This window comes from Megascapheus bottae, chromosome 6, assembly GCF_031878675.1.
Source record: "Megascapheus bottae isolate mThoBot1 chromosome 6, mThoBot2.hap1, whole genome shotgun sequence".
In the NCBI taxonomy this organism is placed as follows: Eukaryota; Metazoa; Chordata; class Mammalia; order Rodentia; family Geomyidae; genus Megascapheus; species Megascapheus bottae.
Window position 1 is genome coordinate 5991552 of NC_143514.1, and position 17796 is coordinate 6009347.

General features: G+C 44.0%; 1 protein-coding gene across 1 annotated transcript in view; it reads left to right on the forward strand.

Annotated features, from left to right (window-relative positions):
• The window catches only part of LOC150061301 (neurogenic locus notch homolog protein 2), a 144912-nt gene that overhangs the window by 91115 nt on the left and 36001 nt on the right, over positions 1 to 17796 (forward strand). Inside the window, exons 6-11 of the mRNA XM_090334175.1 lie at positions 8369 to 8602; positions 10280 to 10435; positions 10853 to 11041; positions 11920 to 12033; positions 13261 to 13374; positions 14422 to 14655. Coding sequence (XP_090190301.1) covers positions 8369 to 8602; positions 10280 to 10435; positions 10853 to 11041; positions 11920 to 12033; positions 13261 to 13374; positions 14422 to 14655 — 1041 coding nt within the window. The remainder of the gene's footprint in view (positions 1 to 8368; positions 8603 to 10279; positions 10436 to 10852; positions 11042 to 11919; positions 12034 to 13260; positions 13375 to 14421; positions 14656 to 17796) is intronic.

Below are 17796 nucleotides of genomic sequence, written 5' to 3' on the forward strand. Positions count from 1 at the left end.
TCTCCACCTGGCTGCAGTTAGTTTTTCCTCCCTGTGAGGTGAGGGGCCCTTTTCTGTAACTTTCTCAGCAGCCCCATGCCTAAAGAAGTGGGGAAGGAGCCAAAGTGTGGGGAGGGAGCCAAAGTGTGGGCCTCTTAGAGGGACTTGAATGTTGCACCATTTTCTCTGCTGTGCCAGAGGTCAGCTTTCTGAATGTCCATCCTGGGCCCAGCTTCCACAGTACTATGTGGAGTGGCTGAGCCTGGATGCTTTCTCCTGCATCTGGAATGTTCCCAGATGCACTGCAGGCTTTCTTGGTGCTGTGGTGGCCCCAGGAGCCCCAGGACTCCCAGTGCTTTAAACCATTGTCGACTTGGAGGGGTGAGGTGGAGTTCAGACCATTCTCCCTACGGCAGAGCAGTCTTTCTGAAACACAAATCAGATGGGCTTGTTGCTTTGCTTAAAACACTTCAGCAACCCTCCTTGTTTTCGGATAGATTTCCAAGGTACTGCATGTAACCCTGTCCTGTATCTGTCCACTCCCCCTTGCCTGCCTTGTAATTCAACCATGCAGATTCTTTTTCATTGCTTCAAATGAGCCATGCTTTTCCTCCCACTCAAACCTATATAACATCACTCACTTCTGCTTGAACTTTTCCCCACCCTGTCCACCTTCTCCCCACGCATATACTCTTACACAGCCTTCCTCTTTGCAGTATCCTCACTGGAAAGTTGCCTTCTCCAATCCTTTTCTGTTCTCCTAAGGCAGCAGGTATCTATTAAAGTATTTGTCACCCTATATTTTCATTTTATTTGTTTGCCTATGAAACCACTATTTGCCTGTTAAGTTCTGAATGATAGAAAGCAGGTTAGTTTTATTCACCTTTATATAATCCCAGTGCAGGTATATCAGGGCACAAGCACGTGTGTGCATGGGTGTGTGTGTGTGTGTGTCTGTGTGTGTGAGAAAGAGAAATGAATGAATAAATGAGTGAATTGGAGCGTTAGGTTTTCTGGGGTTTTTTTGGCCTGACTTCACCCCTCAAAATTAATATTGTTGGTAATGGTTTCTTTTTACCTTACTCAAATCCTTTACCATCTTTTTTACGGTGGATTAGATTTGTACTACTTAAAAAAAATAATGCAGGGTTCCAGATAAGAGTGGTTTAAGCCTGTAGTCCTAGCTAACAGTTCAGAAAATAGCACTAGCCATAATAAATTGGAGAACAAGGCCTTTGAGGAATCCTGAAACGCTGATGGTGTTAGGATTAGTGCAGGAATTCCCTGACATTGCTGGATTTCCTACCTTGATTTCCATTTCCCACTACACTCCTCTTCACCGCTCTCACGGAGCCATCTATAGGTATTCATGTGTATATTCATGTGGGCTCTTTCTCTTTAGCCACCTAGTTCTTACAAAGACTATATCACTAGCTTTGGCCAGGAGTTTATACACCATCTAGCTTATCTCTTGTCCTTTAACCTTAGCAGTAAAATCAGAAATTAATGTATAGAGCAGGGATTCTGTAAGAATGCTCTATTTGATCCGAAACTCCAGAACTCAGAAGTTTGGTGGCTGCTGGTTGGAAGCCATAACAGAGATTGAGTCATCTTAACTTGACCATACAAGAGACGGTAACAGGGTCAGACCAAGGGCCAGACAAGCTCGTTTTTCATATGTTCTTGTGGGGTGGGGGCGGGGGGGTTGTTGTTGCAGTACAGTTGACCCTTACCAGGACCACTGGTGAGATAAAAAGTTTTCCCACAGACTTCACAGTTGAGAGATGACTGGGAATGGTAAGGGCTTTACAGAGCACTCAGGCCAACAGTCATTTCTTTTCTTTTTCCTTTTGTTGTCTTCTTTCCTCTTCCCAGTCACTTGTAGCACCAGGTGAGGTTGATCATTTGTTTGTGGTGTCTTTAGAGGGCAATCTCTACTACAGTTCACAAGTGGTATCTGTTTAAGGTCTGTGGCTTGCTCGGCTAGAACATTGGTGTGACCCAACTTCTTAAAACCCATACTGGACACACTTTACTAATGGCAGGTTGGCCTTGTCCTCTCTAGATCACTGCTGAGCTGCCTTCTTCCCCTCAACTTTTAGGTCCTGCCTTGTTCCTCAGCAGTCAACTTAGACTTCCCTTCTGCATGGAAAACTGTCTCTTTGGCCATAGAACTGTAGCTTAAGCAGTAGGACACCAGTTTTTTGTTTGTTTGTTTTGTTGTAGTTTTGTTTTGGACATGGTGATTGAACTCTGGGCCTGGGTCCTGTCCCTGAGCTCTTCACCTCGAGGCTAGCGCTTTACCACTTTGAGCCACAGTGCCACTTCTGAATAACAGTTTGGAGTGGGAGAAATTTTTATCTTCTGTAGCAGTGCCACACTCGCAAATTTTATAAGCACTTATTTCTAGTTTCAATTTATATGTCTTAACTTTTTTCATTTAATTGCGCAAGCTTGCACAAGTCACTGTGCCACTCTGGCCTGGGTTTCCTCATCTATAAAATGAGCACAATTAGATTTGATGCTATGCAAAATCAGTGTCATCGTTGGTCCCAAGCATCTAATAAGGCACCTGGCATGTGTAACAAAGTGAATGGTAGGTGTGGTGCCTGCCTTTATGGAGTTCATAGGCTAATGGGAAAAGAGTTCTGTGTGAAGAGTAAATAAGACATGCTCTTTTTGTTGTTGTTTTTATTCCTAGACTAGGGCTTGAACTCTGTATCTGATGCTTTTGTGTACCTACCATCCGAGCCATCCCTCCAATCCCAAATCTACTGCTTTGAATAAGTCAGGATGGATTGGGGGAATAGAAGCAGTGATAAGAACAGTGGGAAGCTGGACATTTAGAGATCTCCTTCAGTTATTAGATGTCTGAAAGATGAGAGCACACTAGCCATATGAATTAGAGTGGATGGAGAAAGCAGGATGTGCAAAGGCATTGAGGTAGGAAAGAATGAAATATTTGACAAACCAAAGCTGGGGCTTGGTGGCTCACATCTGTAATACTAGCTACTTAGGGGGCTGAGATCTGAGGATCAAGGTTCAAAGCCAGAAGGACCTGAGACTCTTATCTCTAGTTAACCTCTGGAAAACAGGAAGTGGGGTTTGGCTCACGGGTAGGGAGATAGCTTTGAGCTGAGCTCAGGGACAATGCCCAGGCCCAGCAGTAGGGTGGTAGACTTGAGCTGAAGAGCTTAGGGACAGCACCCAGGCCCAGTTCAAGCCCCATGACCCCCCCCCCCCCCGCCCCCAAATTTGACAAACCAACAAGAAGGCACTGTGGCTTGAGACAAGCATGCAAAAGAGAATTGAGGATGCTTACAAGGAAACGTAACAAGCTAGAAGACTGTCAGTAGCTGCAGGTAGCTCTTACTGTTTACATCCCTGTGGCACTGGAGAAGGTATTTTGTTGAAACAAATCCATTCCCTATAAGAAATAAAGAGAGCTTAACTAGCCCACTGCTTTGGTCCTATGTTTTGACATATGTTTGTCAGTACTCTGCAAGATATGCAAAGGGCAGTTACTAAGAAGAATAATTGCTGTCCTCAGAAAGCTTGCCCAATTGCGCTTTGTGCAACGTATTTGGGGTGTTAACCAGCGTGATTTATGTTGACACAGATGATGATGCATGTGGAGACTCGTCGGTCTTGAAGATTTAGTAGCTTGGTGGGCCACAGCAAACAACACGCCTCTCCCTTTTATTTGCTAGGTAGCTCATAACCTAGTGCTCTCTCCTACTCTCCCTACTAACAGTCATATGCCTGCCATCCCCTCAAGGTTACTGTGACTAATCTGGGGGGAGGGTGAGAAGGGGCTTGAACTTAGGGCCTCAAGCCCTCACTTGGCTTTTGCACTAAAGGATCGTGCTCTGCCACTTGAGCCACAACTCCATTTTCAGGGTTTTTTTTTGCTGGCTAGTTGGAGAGAAGAGTCTCATAGACTTTTTTTTTTTTTTGCCCAGACTGGCTTTAAACTACAATACTCAGATCACAGCCTCCTCAGTAGCTGGGATTACAGGCATGAGCCATGAGCCATCAGCAGCTGACACCTGTGACTAATTTTTAAAGGCAGTGTTGTATGTCTCCTACTTTCCTTTGCCTTGTGTGTGTGTGTGTGTGTGTGTGTGTGTGTGTGTGTGTGTGTGTGTGTGTGTGTGGCTTGAACTTAGCCTAGGCAGCTATCCCTGAGCTCTTTTGCTTTACTACTTCTTTGAGACACAGACCCATTTCCGGTTTTCTGGTGGTTAATTGTAAATAAGAATTTCATGGACCTTCCTGCTTTGGCTGGCTTTAAACTGCAATCCTAAGATCTCAGCCTCATGAGTAGCTAGGATTCTGGCATCCTTCTTGTTTCTACCTAAGCCTCATGTCTTCTTGCCATAGAAAAAAGCCTTAGACATTAGATTAGAGTGTGCACACCTAATGTCCTTAAAAGATAGCCAAGAACTTTCTGATCCTAATACCTTGGGATAGCCTGTCTATTGCTTTAGACTAGCAGTGTTCTTTAATTATTTCTGGCATCTCTGCCTTCTCAGGGTCCTTCAAGATCTGAGGTCAGAGATCTGGTCTAGTGGATCACATCCAAAGCCAAGCTGGACACTGAGCCACGCTGTAGTAAAAGGGCATCAGATTTGGCACTGGGCTAAATTGATTTAAATCACAGCCCTCCCACTCACCAGCCCTGTGAACTTGGGAAGGAAGTTGTTTACCTATCTGAGCCTTGTTTGTTTTAGGCATCTGCATTGGTTTTCTCTTGGGCTAAGATTCTTAGTTGATGTTTTACTGGCATTTTAGAGGTAGCAGTTCCAGTACCAGCCCTAGTTATTCTTCTTCTCATTATGAATTTTACCATCTGCTAATGGGATTGTAATAAGGAGAGTAGGAAGCAATGTTATTCTGGGGAAATGTATCTAAACCTTATAGGAAAAGGGTTCATTGTGCCAGGAAACACTGGCTCACACATGTAATCCTAGCTACTCAGGAGGTTGAGATCTGAGGATCATGATTTGAAGCCAGTCTTGGCAGGAAAGTCTAATAAGACTTCAATTAACAACAACAACAAAAAAGCTCCAATTAACAACAAAAAAGCTGTAAGTAGAGATAAGGTTCAAGTGGTAGAATATCATCCTTGAGCAAAAACAGCTAAGTGACAGCATCTAGGCCCTTGAATTCAGGTCTTAGTACCGGCACCAAAAAATAAAAATACAGTTTTTTTCAAATTTTTGTTATGAGTGAGCCTAACTGAAATCTCATTGCCTTAGACAGCAAGCTAATTTTACCTCTTTAGCTTGTTTCTTCATCATAAATGAGATTATTATTATTATTATTTTTACCATAGTCCCAAGCACAATCCCTGCCTCATAGTAAGCAACCTATGGTCTTACTGCTCTTTCCCAAGAGTACCAGCTTTTTCCTCCAAGGAAATATTTTACCTAGAATACTCTTTATCTATCTAGATCTATCTATCTATATATCTATCTATCCATCCATGCATCCTATCTATCTAGACTATCTAGGCTATCTTTCAACACTACTTCAGATATTATAATACATAGGAAATACAGTGTAAGCAAAACTTTTTCAAAAGTGTTATACTCCACTTTATCACAGAGCCTTATTAGTCAAGAGAAATAGCATCTTATATGCTTGAATTTTGCAAGTAGAAGTGGTTCAAGGGCAGCATAGATATTTGAGTTAGCCTAAGTACACTAGCAAAAACTCAGCAAATACCCCAGGTTACAGTAGCGTTTCACCCACGTCTTAGTCCTGTGTTTATTTCCTATCTGTACCTATATCCTAAAAACATAGCTGTTAGTCTTTGAAGTAGCATTTTTGCTAGCACTGTAAAGAAGCAAAGTTTTCTGTACTAAAAAAATGACATCATCTCCCCTGGGGGTGAGGATTACTATTGAGGTCACTAACTCACTCTCTTCCTGCTTTCTTCCCTGTCCCACCTCCTCACTCCCTTCCTCCTTCATTCATTCACTCATTCTTTCCCATCCCTCAATCTCTCCCTGCCTCTCAGCCTTCCTCCTTTACTTACTTTGAATTAATATTTCTGCAGTTGCCAGAAGCTCATCTAAAATTAAGAAAGCCTATTGGACACTTGTAATCCTACCTGAGGACCATGGGTCAAAGACAGCCCAATCAGGAAAGTATGTGAGACTCTTCTCTCCAGCTGATCAGCAAAAAGCTAGAACTAGAGGTATGGCTCAAGTGATAGAGCACCAGCCTTGAGCAAAAAAGCTAAGGGACAGTGGTGCCCAGGCCCTGAGTTCAAGCCAGTCCCAGCAAAAAAAAAAAAAAAAGAAGAAGAAGAAGAAAGAAAAGAAAGCCCAATGCAGAAGACATCTTTCAGAGTGGTCATGACATAGAGTGAGCTGAAGGACAGTGGGGTTTTAAGAACAGCAGACTTTCAGGGCTGGGGGTTTAACCTAGTGGTAGAGTGCTTGCCTAGCATGCACAAAGACCCGGTTTGATTCCTCGGTACCACATACATAGGAAAAAGCTGGAAGTGGTGCCGTGGTTCAAGTGGTAGAGCTCTAGCCTTGAGGAAAGCCCAAGGGCAGTGCCTCAGTCCTCAGGACAGTCCCCCCTTCTCCCCCCCAAAAAAACCCCAAAACAAACAAAAAGAACAGCAGACTTTGAAACGATCCTCAGATCTCAGCCTCCTGTAGTTAGGATTACGGGCGTGAGCCACCAACAGCTGGTAAGATATATTCTTTGCTAAGGACCCTGTTGTGTCCTATCATGGCTATACCCTTAGGAGTCTCCTGTTGATTATCCTTCAGTGTGCTCTTCCCCATCTTTTAGCATATATATAATGTTCCATGTAGGAGTTTCATTGCAGAATTTTCATACATGCATTTCCAGAGCAAAAAATTCTTTCCCATCTCCTATTACACTAAATAAACATTCTACCTCGGGTTGAACACATTTTACTCATTCTTACTATCATTGGCCTTGCCTTTTATACATCCACACTTTGCTAGGACTTTTCATTGCTTCTAACTTATTCTATACATACTTGCTTCCCTAACTTTTTAAGTATAGTCTTTATTTTAAGATAATTATAGTTTCATACATAGTTACAAGAATTAATCTTTTTTTTTTTTTTTTTGGGCCAGTCCTGGGCTTGAGCTCAGGGCCTGAGCACTGTCCTTGGACTTTCTCAAGGCTAGAGCTCTACCACTTGAGCCTCAGCACCACTTCTGGCTTTTTTTGTATGTATGTAGTACCAAGGAATCGAACCCGGATCTTCATGCATGCTAGGCAAGCACTTTAACCACTAGGCTAAACTCCCGGCCCACAAGAATTAATCTTACAGTGGCTCATATCTATAATTCTTGATACTTAGAAGGATAAGATATGAGGATTATAGTTTAAAGGCAGCCCAAACAGCAAAGTATGAGACCCTTATCACTAGTTGACGACTAAAAAGTAGAGGTATGATACTTTGCTACTTGACTTTTAGAGTACCAGCCTTGAGAGAAAATGAAGCAAGAGCACAAGTTGAAGTCTCCCACCCCCCAAACCAAAGAACTAATTTGAGAAAATCATCTTGCAAAACTGTTACATGGTGTCACAGCCAGGGCACTGACACTGTTACAGTCCAGGTATAGAAGCTGTTCTAAATACTTGATGCAAGAGCCTACATTTCTTTGTATTATTTTTTTTTCCCTTTACTTTTTCTCCCTCCTCTTTTTGCTTTTTGAGCCAATGACCCAATAGTGTAGCTGAGTCAAGGGCCCTACAGGGCATCCTTCCTCCTGTTGGTTAAGCTGGCAAAAGTCTCACGTTGTGATGCTTTCTCAGCACCGTCATCTCCATTCTTCTTGAAATGACTTGTCTGGAATAAAGATAATTTACATGGCTGAAGGTAATCTTCAACTTCCCAAGAGAGAGCCTGGGTCTACTGTGAGCCTTTTTCTTTATTTCTTTTCTTTCTTTCTCTCTCTCTCTCTCTCTCCTTTCCTCCCTCCCTTCTTTCCTTCCTTCCTTCCTTCCTTCCTTCCTTCCTTCCTTCCTTCCTTCCTTCCTTCCTTCCTTCCTTTCTTTTGTCAGTCATGGGACTTGAACTCTGGGCGTTGTCCCTGAGCTCTTCAGCTCAAGGCTAGTGCTTTCCCACTGGAGCCACAGTGCCACTTTAGGTTTTCTGGTGCTTAATTGGAGATAAGAGTCTCACGGACTTTAGTGCCCAGGCTGGCTTTGAACTGCGATCCTCAGCTCTCTGCCTCCTGAGTAACTAGGATTACAGGTTTGAGCCACCACACCTGGCACTTTCTTTCTTTCAGGCAGGTTATATGAACGTAAAGACTGTCTGAAGCTAGCATAGTATTTATCCTTTGCAGCCTAGGAGCTCTAAACAAATGTTCTTTTCCTCTAATAGGGCAATTCTGCACAGAGGACGTGGATGAGTGCCTGCTGCAACCCAACGCCTGTCAGAATGGAGGAACCTGTACCAACAGCAATGGAGGCTATGGTTGTGTGTGTGTGAATGGCTGGAGCGGTGATGACTGCAGTGAGAACATCGATGACTGTGCCTTTGCCTCCTGTACCCCAGGTTCCACGTGCATCGACCGCGTGGCCTCCTTCTCTTGCATGTGTCCAGAAGGAAAGGCAGGTGAGATGACAGAGCAGAAGAAAAGGGAAGGGAGGGGCAGGTAGTACCCAACCACAGTCTCTGCCTTTCTTTTCATATGGTAGCTTTGCTCTGTGGATTTCCATCTGGGGAACCTAGCATCCAGGACTATTCTGGAAATGTTACCTGCTGGCCAAAGGGCTATGGAGTGACCTTCCTTAGGGTGGTCATCTCAGCTTAGCAGTTTTTCCTTTTCATTGAAGAAAAAGGAAGGCTAGTAACCATGCTCTTTACGGGCATATCTACAGAATCCCTCATGACCTTAGACAGAAGAGCATTTTGGAAATTTAGACTAGATGACTAATAAAGTGAACTGCCGAACTTCATTTGAAGAATAATTTATTTAACCCGAAGGGGTTGGCAAGAGAAGCATGCAAGTGCATTTCAGCCCTCAACACCTATGAAAATATCCAGCAGTGGATTTCATCACTACAAAGGGCGCCTTGAAGTGTGTGTGGTTCTTGGGGAAAAATGTCATAAGGTTAGCCATGAGAATTTCCAAAAAGTCTAGCCATTTTTGAAATGTTCTATTTCTGCCTTTCAAAGAGCCACATTTGCAGTTTTGTGGAAGAAGCATTAGCTAATTGCAGACTGGAAAAGCCAGTTCTCAGTAGAAATCTGTGGAACAGGAAGCCCAGTTTCATCAGAGACCTGATGACAATTGATCCAGGAATGTTGAAGTGATTAAATGGCCAGTATTACAGAGGTGGATACTATTCAGTTGCTGATTGCTTCTGAGGATTCAGGCAATATTTAATACACATTAACCTTGCTTTTTTTTTTGGTTGGTTGTGGGGCTTGGACTCTGGATGCTGCCCTTGAGATCTTCAGCTCAAGGCTCCCACCCTACCCCTAGAGCCACAATGCCCAGTGCCTGGGCATTGTCCCTGAGCTCTTTAGTTCAAGGCTACCACCCTACCCCTTGAGCCACAGCCCCACTTCTGGTTTTCTGGTAGTTAACTGGAGATGAGAGTCTCACAGATTTCAGTGCCCATGCTGGCTTTGAATCTCATTCCTCAGATTTTGCCTCCTGAGTAATTAAGAGTCATTAAATATAAATTTCTGATAAAAGCTTTCCTAGCTTCTCAGGAGGCTGAGATCTGAGGATCTTGGTTCAAAGCCAGAACCAGCAGATGACTATGACTCTTTATCTCCAGTTAACCATGAAAATTCTGGAAATGGAGTTGTGGTTTAAGTGGTAGAGTACTAGCCTTGAGCAAAAAAGCTTACAGATAGAACCTGGGTTCAAGCCCCAGTACCAGGGCCTGTGCATGTGCTCACATGATATACCCACTACTCCTACATACAATTTAATGGAGCATCTTCTGCTTTTACTTGTTAAATCTGGCACATTCTCTGGAGGACATTTCCAGTTCCCATACTGTCCCCCTACTTTCTAGCCCGTACATGTGTTTGCCTTGAATGAAAACCCTAACTGAGGGATCAGACTGAAGCATTCAGGTTTCCTGGAGTAACTACTTGCTTTGCTGATGGCTGCAGTGTGGCCCTGATGTTAAATCAGGCAAAGGGGGAATTTACCTCTAAATCTTTACGTTGGATTTTGGGGAACTGCTCATCAGGTCCCCCTCCTTGGAGGAGAGAAAACTCTTCAGCAAATGAGAGCTATTTTCTTTTTCTGCTCTACCTACTCTGTGACAGGTCTCCTTTGTCATCTGGATGATGCCTGCATCAGCAATCCTTGCCACAAGGGTGCGCTGTGTGACACCAACCCTCTGAATGGGCAATACATCTGCACTTGCCCTCCAGGCTACAAGGGGGCAGACTGCACCGAAGATGTGGATGAGTGTGCCATGGGTAAGTGAGATCACACCACCATTCCCAGGCTTGAAAAGTGTGTTGACGCAGCAAGTGTTTCCATGGAAACACATTTCACTCCAGGGTGTGTTACACCCAAATCTCAGATTTCTCTTGTTCTCTTGTACATGGTTTACAACTACTTTTCCTTTATGCTTATAAATATAAATATATAGAAGGTCTAGACTTGATTACCAGTTGGTTTAAGCAAAAGAATAATAGAAAGGCACAGCAATAATAATTATTCTAACTTTATCTTTTTTGTTTTTATTTTTTCCATTAAGGAAGACAATGAAAATAGAAGTGAGCTTGGTAATGGTCCGACCACGTTTTCACACCATTGCACTATCCTGTAGTTCCCCTTTGTGGACTTTTATTAATGCTGGGATCTTGGTAACTGGTGCTTCTGTCTTGCAGCCAACAGTAATCCTTGTGAGCATGCAGGAAAGTGTGTGAACACAGATGGAGCCTTCCATTGTGAATGCCTCAAAGGCTATGCAGGGCCTCGCTGTGAGATGGACATCAATGAGTGTCACTCGGACCCCTGTCAGAATGATGCCACCTGCCTGGATAAGATTGGGGGCTTCACATGTCTGTGCATGCCAGGTAAATGGGCCCATGGGACTTGGGCATGAGGGGTGGGCTGCATTCCACCTCCTCTAGCAGAGTACCCAGACACTGTCAGTTTGCTTTCTTATGTTCACCAGTTCTGTTGGAATACAGGGGGGGCGGGGGGCAAACACTTTCCTTACAGAGTAAGGTACTATTGGAGTTGTGAGAGTAATATATAGCAAATTAAACAAGCTCACCGTATCAGAATCTAAATCCAGTTACTAAAAAATGTCAGAAGCTGTTTGCCATTTAGGCTCCTTCCAGTGGCTAGCTTTCTGGTCCCTTGATAAAGGAGATTATAAATGCTACCCCGTTCCACCTACAGAACAAGATTTTACTCATAATTATGCAGAAACTTGCCCTCTAGACAGAGAAAAGCACAGTCCTGTTCTACCACCAAGAATTCTCTGAGAATTCTTTGTGTTCTGTAAGGACTCAAAAGAACCCAGCCAAATCCAACCATAAATGACAGCTGGGGTGAGCTCCTCTGGCTAATGATGGACCCCAGTTCCAGCTTTGGAAGACTCTCCTGAACTTAACCTGCACCCTGAGAGCAACAGCTCAGCCATTCTTTAGAAACAAAGAATAAGTCACTCGGTCTAGCACTGTCTAGAGGCAGTGAGGCTGAGAAAGTAGAGGAGTCTTTTTGCATGTTAGGGATTACCAAGTCTTCATGGAGATTTCCCTTCGCTGTAGCAAGGATCTCGGCATAGACCTTTTTCCACTGGCTACCAGGACCACAGTGAGATTCCTTTTCCTTAGCAGAAGTATTTGTGCTCAGAGCCATTGTAGCCCTTTCTGCACGTCTATGCTGTCTTAGTTGGGATGTTTTTCTCTTCTTCTGAGCCACATATGGGGTCCATATTCTGCAGGTTTCAAAGGTGTGCATTGTGAACTGGAGATAAACGAATGCCAGAGCAACCCTTGTGTGAACAACGGGCAGTGCGTGGACAAAGTCAATCGCTTCCAGTGTCTGTGTCCCCCTGGTGAGTGTCACCCCACCCCTGTACTCCCATGAAGCACAAAGCTCACTGAACCCAGGAGGAGAGGAGGAGAAATGTGTATGGACTGTGCATACAGAAAACATTACAGTGAGGGTTGGTAAGAACCCATGTGTATACAGACAGAATTGTTTCAGCTGGTGTGACTTCCAAGTCATTCATGGTCCCATGTCCAAGTTGATTTCTAAATGGCCCTTGCCCTTTCTGTCTGGTCATACTTAGGAACGCGCACACCTCATAGAAGCTTGAGTTACAGGTGATTTGGGGATCTTATTTTTCCCCTGGGTCATGTAGTTCAAGCCTCTCTAGGAGAGCATTTGATTTAAGTATTTTACCCCTTGAGTCAAGCAAACAACACACATCAGGGTTTTTTTTGTTTTTGTTTTTGTTTGCTTGTTTGTTTGTTGTTGTTTTTTTTTGCCAGTCCTAGGGTTTGAATTCAGGCTCTGAGCACTGTCCTTAGGCATTCTCAAGGCTAGAGCTCTACTACTTAAGCCACAGCACTACATCTGGCTTTTTCTATGGGTGTGGTACTAAGGAATCAAACCCTAGTCCTCATACATGCTAGGTAAGGACTCTTACCTAGGCCAAACTTAGTCATGTTTTTTCTTTTTGTGTCCCCCCCTTTTTTTTTCCTTTTGAAGGGTTTTGAACTCAGGACCTAGCCACTGTCCTTTATGTCTGACACTCTACCACTTGAACCTACAACCCACTTCTGGCTTTTTGATAGTTCATTGGAAATAATAGTTTCATAGGCTTTCCTTCCTGGGCTGGCTTCAAACTGTAATCCTCAGAACTCAGCCTCCTGAGTAGCTAGGATACCAGGAGTGAGCCACTGGCCTCTGGCTTCTGTGTCTACTTTTTGCCCTTGTGCTGTTGTTGAAAGCATTTCAGGCAGCTACCATAGATAGTAGCTCTTCCAGGAAAATGCCTATTGGAATCTAGGGACTCACCGAGGGCTTTGCCCCACACAGCATTTGTTCCTCCACTTCCTTCTGAATGAAAGCTGTGCTCATTCATTCAAGGCTGTTGGCACCACTTGTGACACTCCCCAGGTGTTCCAGTTACTTGCTGGGAGAACCCTTCTCTGTTTGGTGACCTAGTAGCATCCTCCCTGCCAGTATCATAACCCACTCTCCATGGGCATTGTTCATTCAGAGAGAGAAAACAGAGCACTCATTGACCTGTACCTGTCCCATGTACTTCTTCAAGGTTTCACAGGCCCAGTGTGCCAGATTGACATTGATGATTGTTCCAGTACTCCATGCCTGAATGGGGCCAAGTGCATTGATCACCCAAATGGCTATGAATGCCAGTGTGCCACAGGTAAGCACCCATGCGGTTTCCTTCTAGGGAAAGTGCTAACTGTGCTGTTACAGAGAGCATGAAGGGTCTGTGCTCATACAGCAGCGGCTGCCTGTGCTAAAGAGAGGATCAGGTTCTCCCTGAGCTACCTGTTGGAAAAAGAAGTTATGAATATGATGAAAGACATGGTTTTATTTTAGAAAATGGATTCTCAAAGAACTCTAGGCACATTGTGTTCACAGGAAAGCATGAAGAAATTTGATGTTTGCCTTATCAGACCTTCTCAAATGAGGTTGACTGTGCTAAACCTCTGAACTGCTTTTCATTAGAGAAGCTCTAGGCTTTGTCTTGCCCAACCAACTTGTTCTCATGAAGCACAGCCATCACTAAAAGAGACTAAAACCCTAGGAAGCACATGTAAGAGGGAGGAGAGGCTCACAAGAACCATATAGGAAGAGGGGGAGGTGGATCTAGTTGGGCTCTTATTTGTCCCCCCTATTTTTATTGTAATGTATAGAGGGGTTACAGTTATATTCGCCAGATAGTACATGCATTACTTCTCACACATGGATACCCCTTCTCATGTTTTTATTCCCTTTCCCTCTCCCTACCCTCTCCCTATTTTTCCCTTTTTTATTTAAACTTTCTGAGCATATGAAACCTCTGGAAAAGATTGAGAGGAACAGAGTTCTGTCGGGATGGAGATGAGCTGCATGAAATCACTAATGAGCACTTGTGGTGTTAGGTTTGGGAGGAAAGGCACTCAGACATAAGCTTTTGAAGACATCAATGTTAAAAGAGCTGAATCTCAACATTAAAGCATCTTTTCAGTCCAACCCAGTGGTCAGTCACAGGGCATTTCAGCTCTGCAGATTTGATTGGGCATCTTTATTTTGAGCACTTCTCCCCAGGCTTATGTTCTCAATAAAAGCAGACAGCCAGTGCACCGAGGCATCAGTAATTCTTCCAGACCTAGGTCATGCAAGGAAAATGGATAAATTGCCCTTTGGGTTCAGGTGTGCAGTGCCTGTCTTGGTTCTGAATCATCTTGGTAAATTCTTTCCCAAGGCTTTACTGGTGTGTTGTGTGAGGAAAATGTTGATAACTGTGATCCTGACCCTTGCCACCACGGCCAGTGCCAGGACGGGATTGATTCCTACACCTGCCTCTGCAACCCTGGCTACATGGGGGCTATCTGCAGTGACCAGATTGATGAGTGTTACAGTAGCCCCTGCTTGAATGAAGGGCGCTGCATTGACCTGGTGAATGGCTATCAGTGTAACTGCCAGCCAGGCACATCAGGTAAGATGCTTTGGGTGAGTCTGATTGGGTGTTTCATGGATCTCCACACAATATATACATATATCTCCATTTTCCTATCATTAGTTCAGATTCCTCAACAATTGTCCTGATTCAGTCAGGTGCCTGTAGCTTATATTTGTATTTCTAATTACTCAGGAGACTGAGATCTAAGTTTCACTATTTCTGCCAGGGTAAGATAAAGTCTGTGAGACTCTTATCTCCAATTAACCAGCACAAAGCAGACATGGCTCAAGTGCAGAATGCCAACCTTGAGGACAAAAGTTAAGGGACAGCATCCAGACTCTTGAGTTCAAGCCCTGCTACCAGCACAAAAATAAATAAATAAAAAATAATCCTGATTCTTCAAAGCATAGCTAAAGCCAGAAATATGAACATCTCTAAGCAGACAGCTCTAGCCAGTAGAGATGTTAGACAGGAGTCACAGTCTGTTGATTTTGTATTCATTAAATCAGCCATTTTCAAAATTGTTTTGAAAAATGGAACATCTTTGTCAACTTCATTGATTATCTTTTTTTCCCCCTATTATCTTCTTATACCCACCTGGATTAATGAATTCAGTCTTTCTTCCTTTCCTCCTTTGTCCATTTCTCCCCCATCCCCTAACTCCTTTCTTTCTAGTACTGTCTTTTTATGTTGTTTTATAGTCACTGGCCTGCTCATCACTGTGGCAGTGTCTGGTGGGACCTCGGGCACTTGGGGCTTTAAAGGAGAGGAGACATTTGCCACCCACGATGGTGACTGTGAAGTAGATGCAAGCGTCCATTGCCCCTTCCCAGAATGCACTGATCCTAGTTTGAAGGCATGGTTAGGTTGAGGGCCTGTTGCTTCCTTGGGGGACATTTGAGTTTGCTTTCTCAGGCAGCAGCATTTCACAGGGCCATTGAAATCTGTTTTACATATTAGAGGGACACAACTATGGACACTACTGTGACTCATGTCCCAGATCAAAGGAAAATGTATTAGTGGAAGATTAACCAATGTGTGCCTTAGCTGGCAGGGAACCTGCCAATGTGAGGGATGATTTATTCAGAACTCATCCTGGACTTCAGGAAAATGGCCTGTATAGGGGGTCAGAGGTGGGGGAGGTATTTCACTGCCTTCTCTTTATTGTGTTATTTCCAAATCCATTTCTCCAAACTTGTCAAAGGCCCTGGTCTTCTTCCAGGCCCTCACACATGCCAAGTTTGGAAACAAAGTCCTTTTTGAATTGCTCAAGCATACGAAAAACATCCCATGCCTTCACAGCCGAGAGTGCCTCCCCCTCCCCACATTTAGATAACTCCCTCAAAGGGCTGAATAGATCTTTGTGAAACCTTCCAAAAGCAATTTGCTTCCGGGCTGGTCCCCAGACATGAGAAATGCTGTATGAGAAGAAATGTGAGATTTACAAGGAGCTGAATGGATTCTGTTCGAATGCAGGGGCTGTTTTAAGCTTTGCTGTCATTCCTGTTATAGCATACAACCTGGAAGTGTGGGTGAGGCTGGCTGGGCAAGCACTGTTGCCTCTGGGATTTTGTCATGGTCTGCCAGGCTAGATTGGGTATGTTTTGTAGACAAGACACACTGTAGGCAGCTGTCACAGGAAAGCAAGAAGTAAATAGGAGTGGGTTGCAACAGGCGTCCTGGAGTCAGAATCCTGTCAGACATGTTCCTGCAGCTGCCTGAAGAATTAAAACCACCTAGGTGCTGGTGACTCACATCTGTAATCCTGGCTACTTAGGAGGCTGAGACCTAAGGATTACAGTTCAAAGCCATCCCAGGCAGGAAAGTCTGTGAGACTCTTCAGTTAAATCACAGAAAAAGCCAGAAGTGGCTCAAGTGGTAAGAGTGCTAACCTTGAGTAAAAGGAGCTCAGAGACAGTGCCCAGGCCCAGAGTTCAAGCCTCAGGACTGGAGAGGGGAGAAAAAAACCCACAAACACAAAAGTGGAGCTATGGCTTAACTGTTAAAGCACCAGCCTTGAATGAAATAGCTAAAGGAGAGTCCCAATACTGGCATATACACAAAAAAATAAAGTCAGAGCTGTAGGCTACATATAGAAAATTGGTATGTGTGATAGGTGGTAAAAGAGCTGGCATGTGCCAGATGTCTGGATAGAAAGTCCAGCATATGGGACAGTCTGAATAGAACCATCAGGAGTTTGAGATCCATTTACAATATGGTCTGGGTTGTAGCTTGTTTAGGTGGTAGTATGGATAGAAGGGGGATGCATTGGGGCTTGAGAGCTTACTCACTTTTAGAGCCTTCTCTCATCTGTGCTTTTAGGATGATAATCTCTTTAATTCTTCATAAAGACTAGAGCTAGCCTAAAGAATCAGCCAACAGCCAAATCATTTAGTGAAGGCATACAGAAGCCTCTTAGAATTTCTAAGCAGGAATAGAATCCTAAGGCTGTGGGGAGAACAGCACAAAGCCAGGCAGTTAGTAGACCAGAGGTTCCCTGGGTCAGATTTCAGCACAGAAGCTCATTGTCCAGCTGCATCCAGGTGTCACTTCCTGCTCTCAGGAACCATGGTTATGGAGCTGTAGCCACATTCAATTATTGGGGCTTTTGGGGCCAGGATTGAGGAGCAAAGAAAGTTGCCAGCCAAAGATTAGAGACACGTCTGCTAAAACACACTGGTTTATGCAGAGGAGTAAGGAAATCCTTCTCTCATTTGTGGCTGCTAACAGCAGGTCAGTCTTGTCAACACAGGAAGACAGCATGGAGGGCAGGAAACAGAATAAAACTGTGGAAGCAAAAGACAGGACTCAGTCCCAAATGTCCTTTGTCACCAATGCTGTGCAGGTCAGCTGTGCCATCATAAAGTGGGTGTGACACAGCTGGCTCCACAATTTAGCTGAGAGGAAGACAAAGTGCTTTGCACATAATAATGTCTCAATAAATTTGAATTCCATTAATAATAGGTGTGTGTGTGTGTGTGTGTGTGTGTGTGTGTGTGTGTGTGTATGTGTTGATACTAGGGCTTAAGCTCAGAGTCTTCATCTCTTGCTTGGCTTTTTTCTTTTTCTTAAGGCTGGCACTTGAGCCACAGCTCCACTTCTGGTTTTTTGCTAGTTAATTGCAGATAAGAGTCTTATGGCCTTTCCTGCTCAGTCTGGCTTTGAGCCCTGATCTTC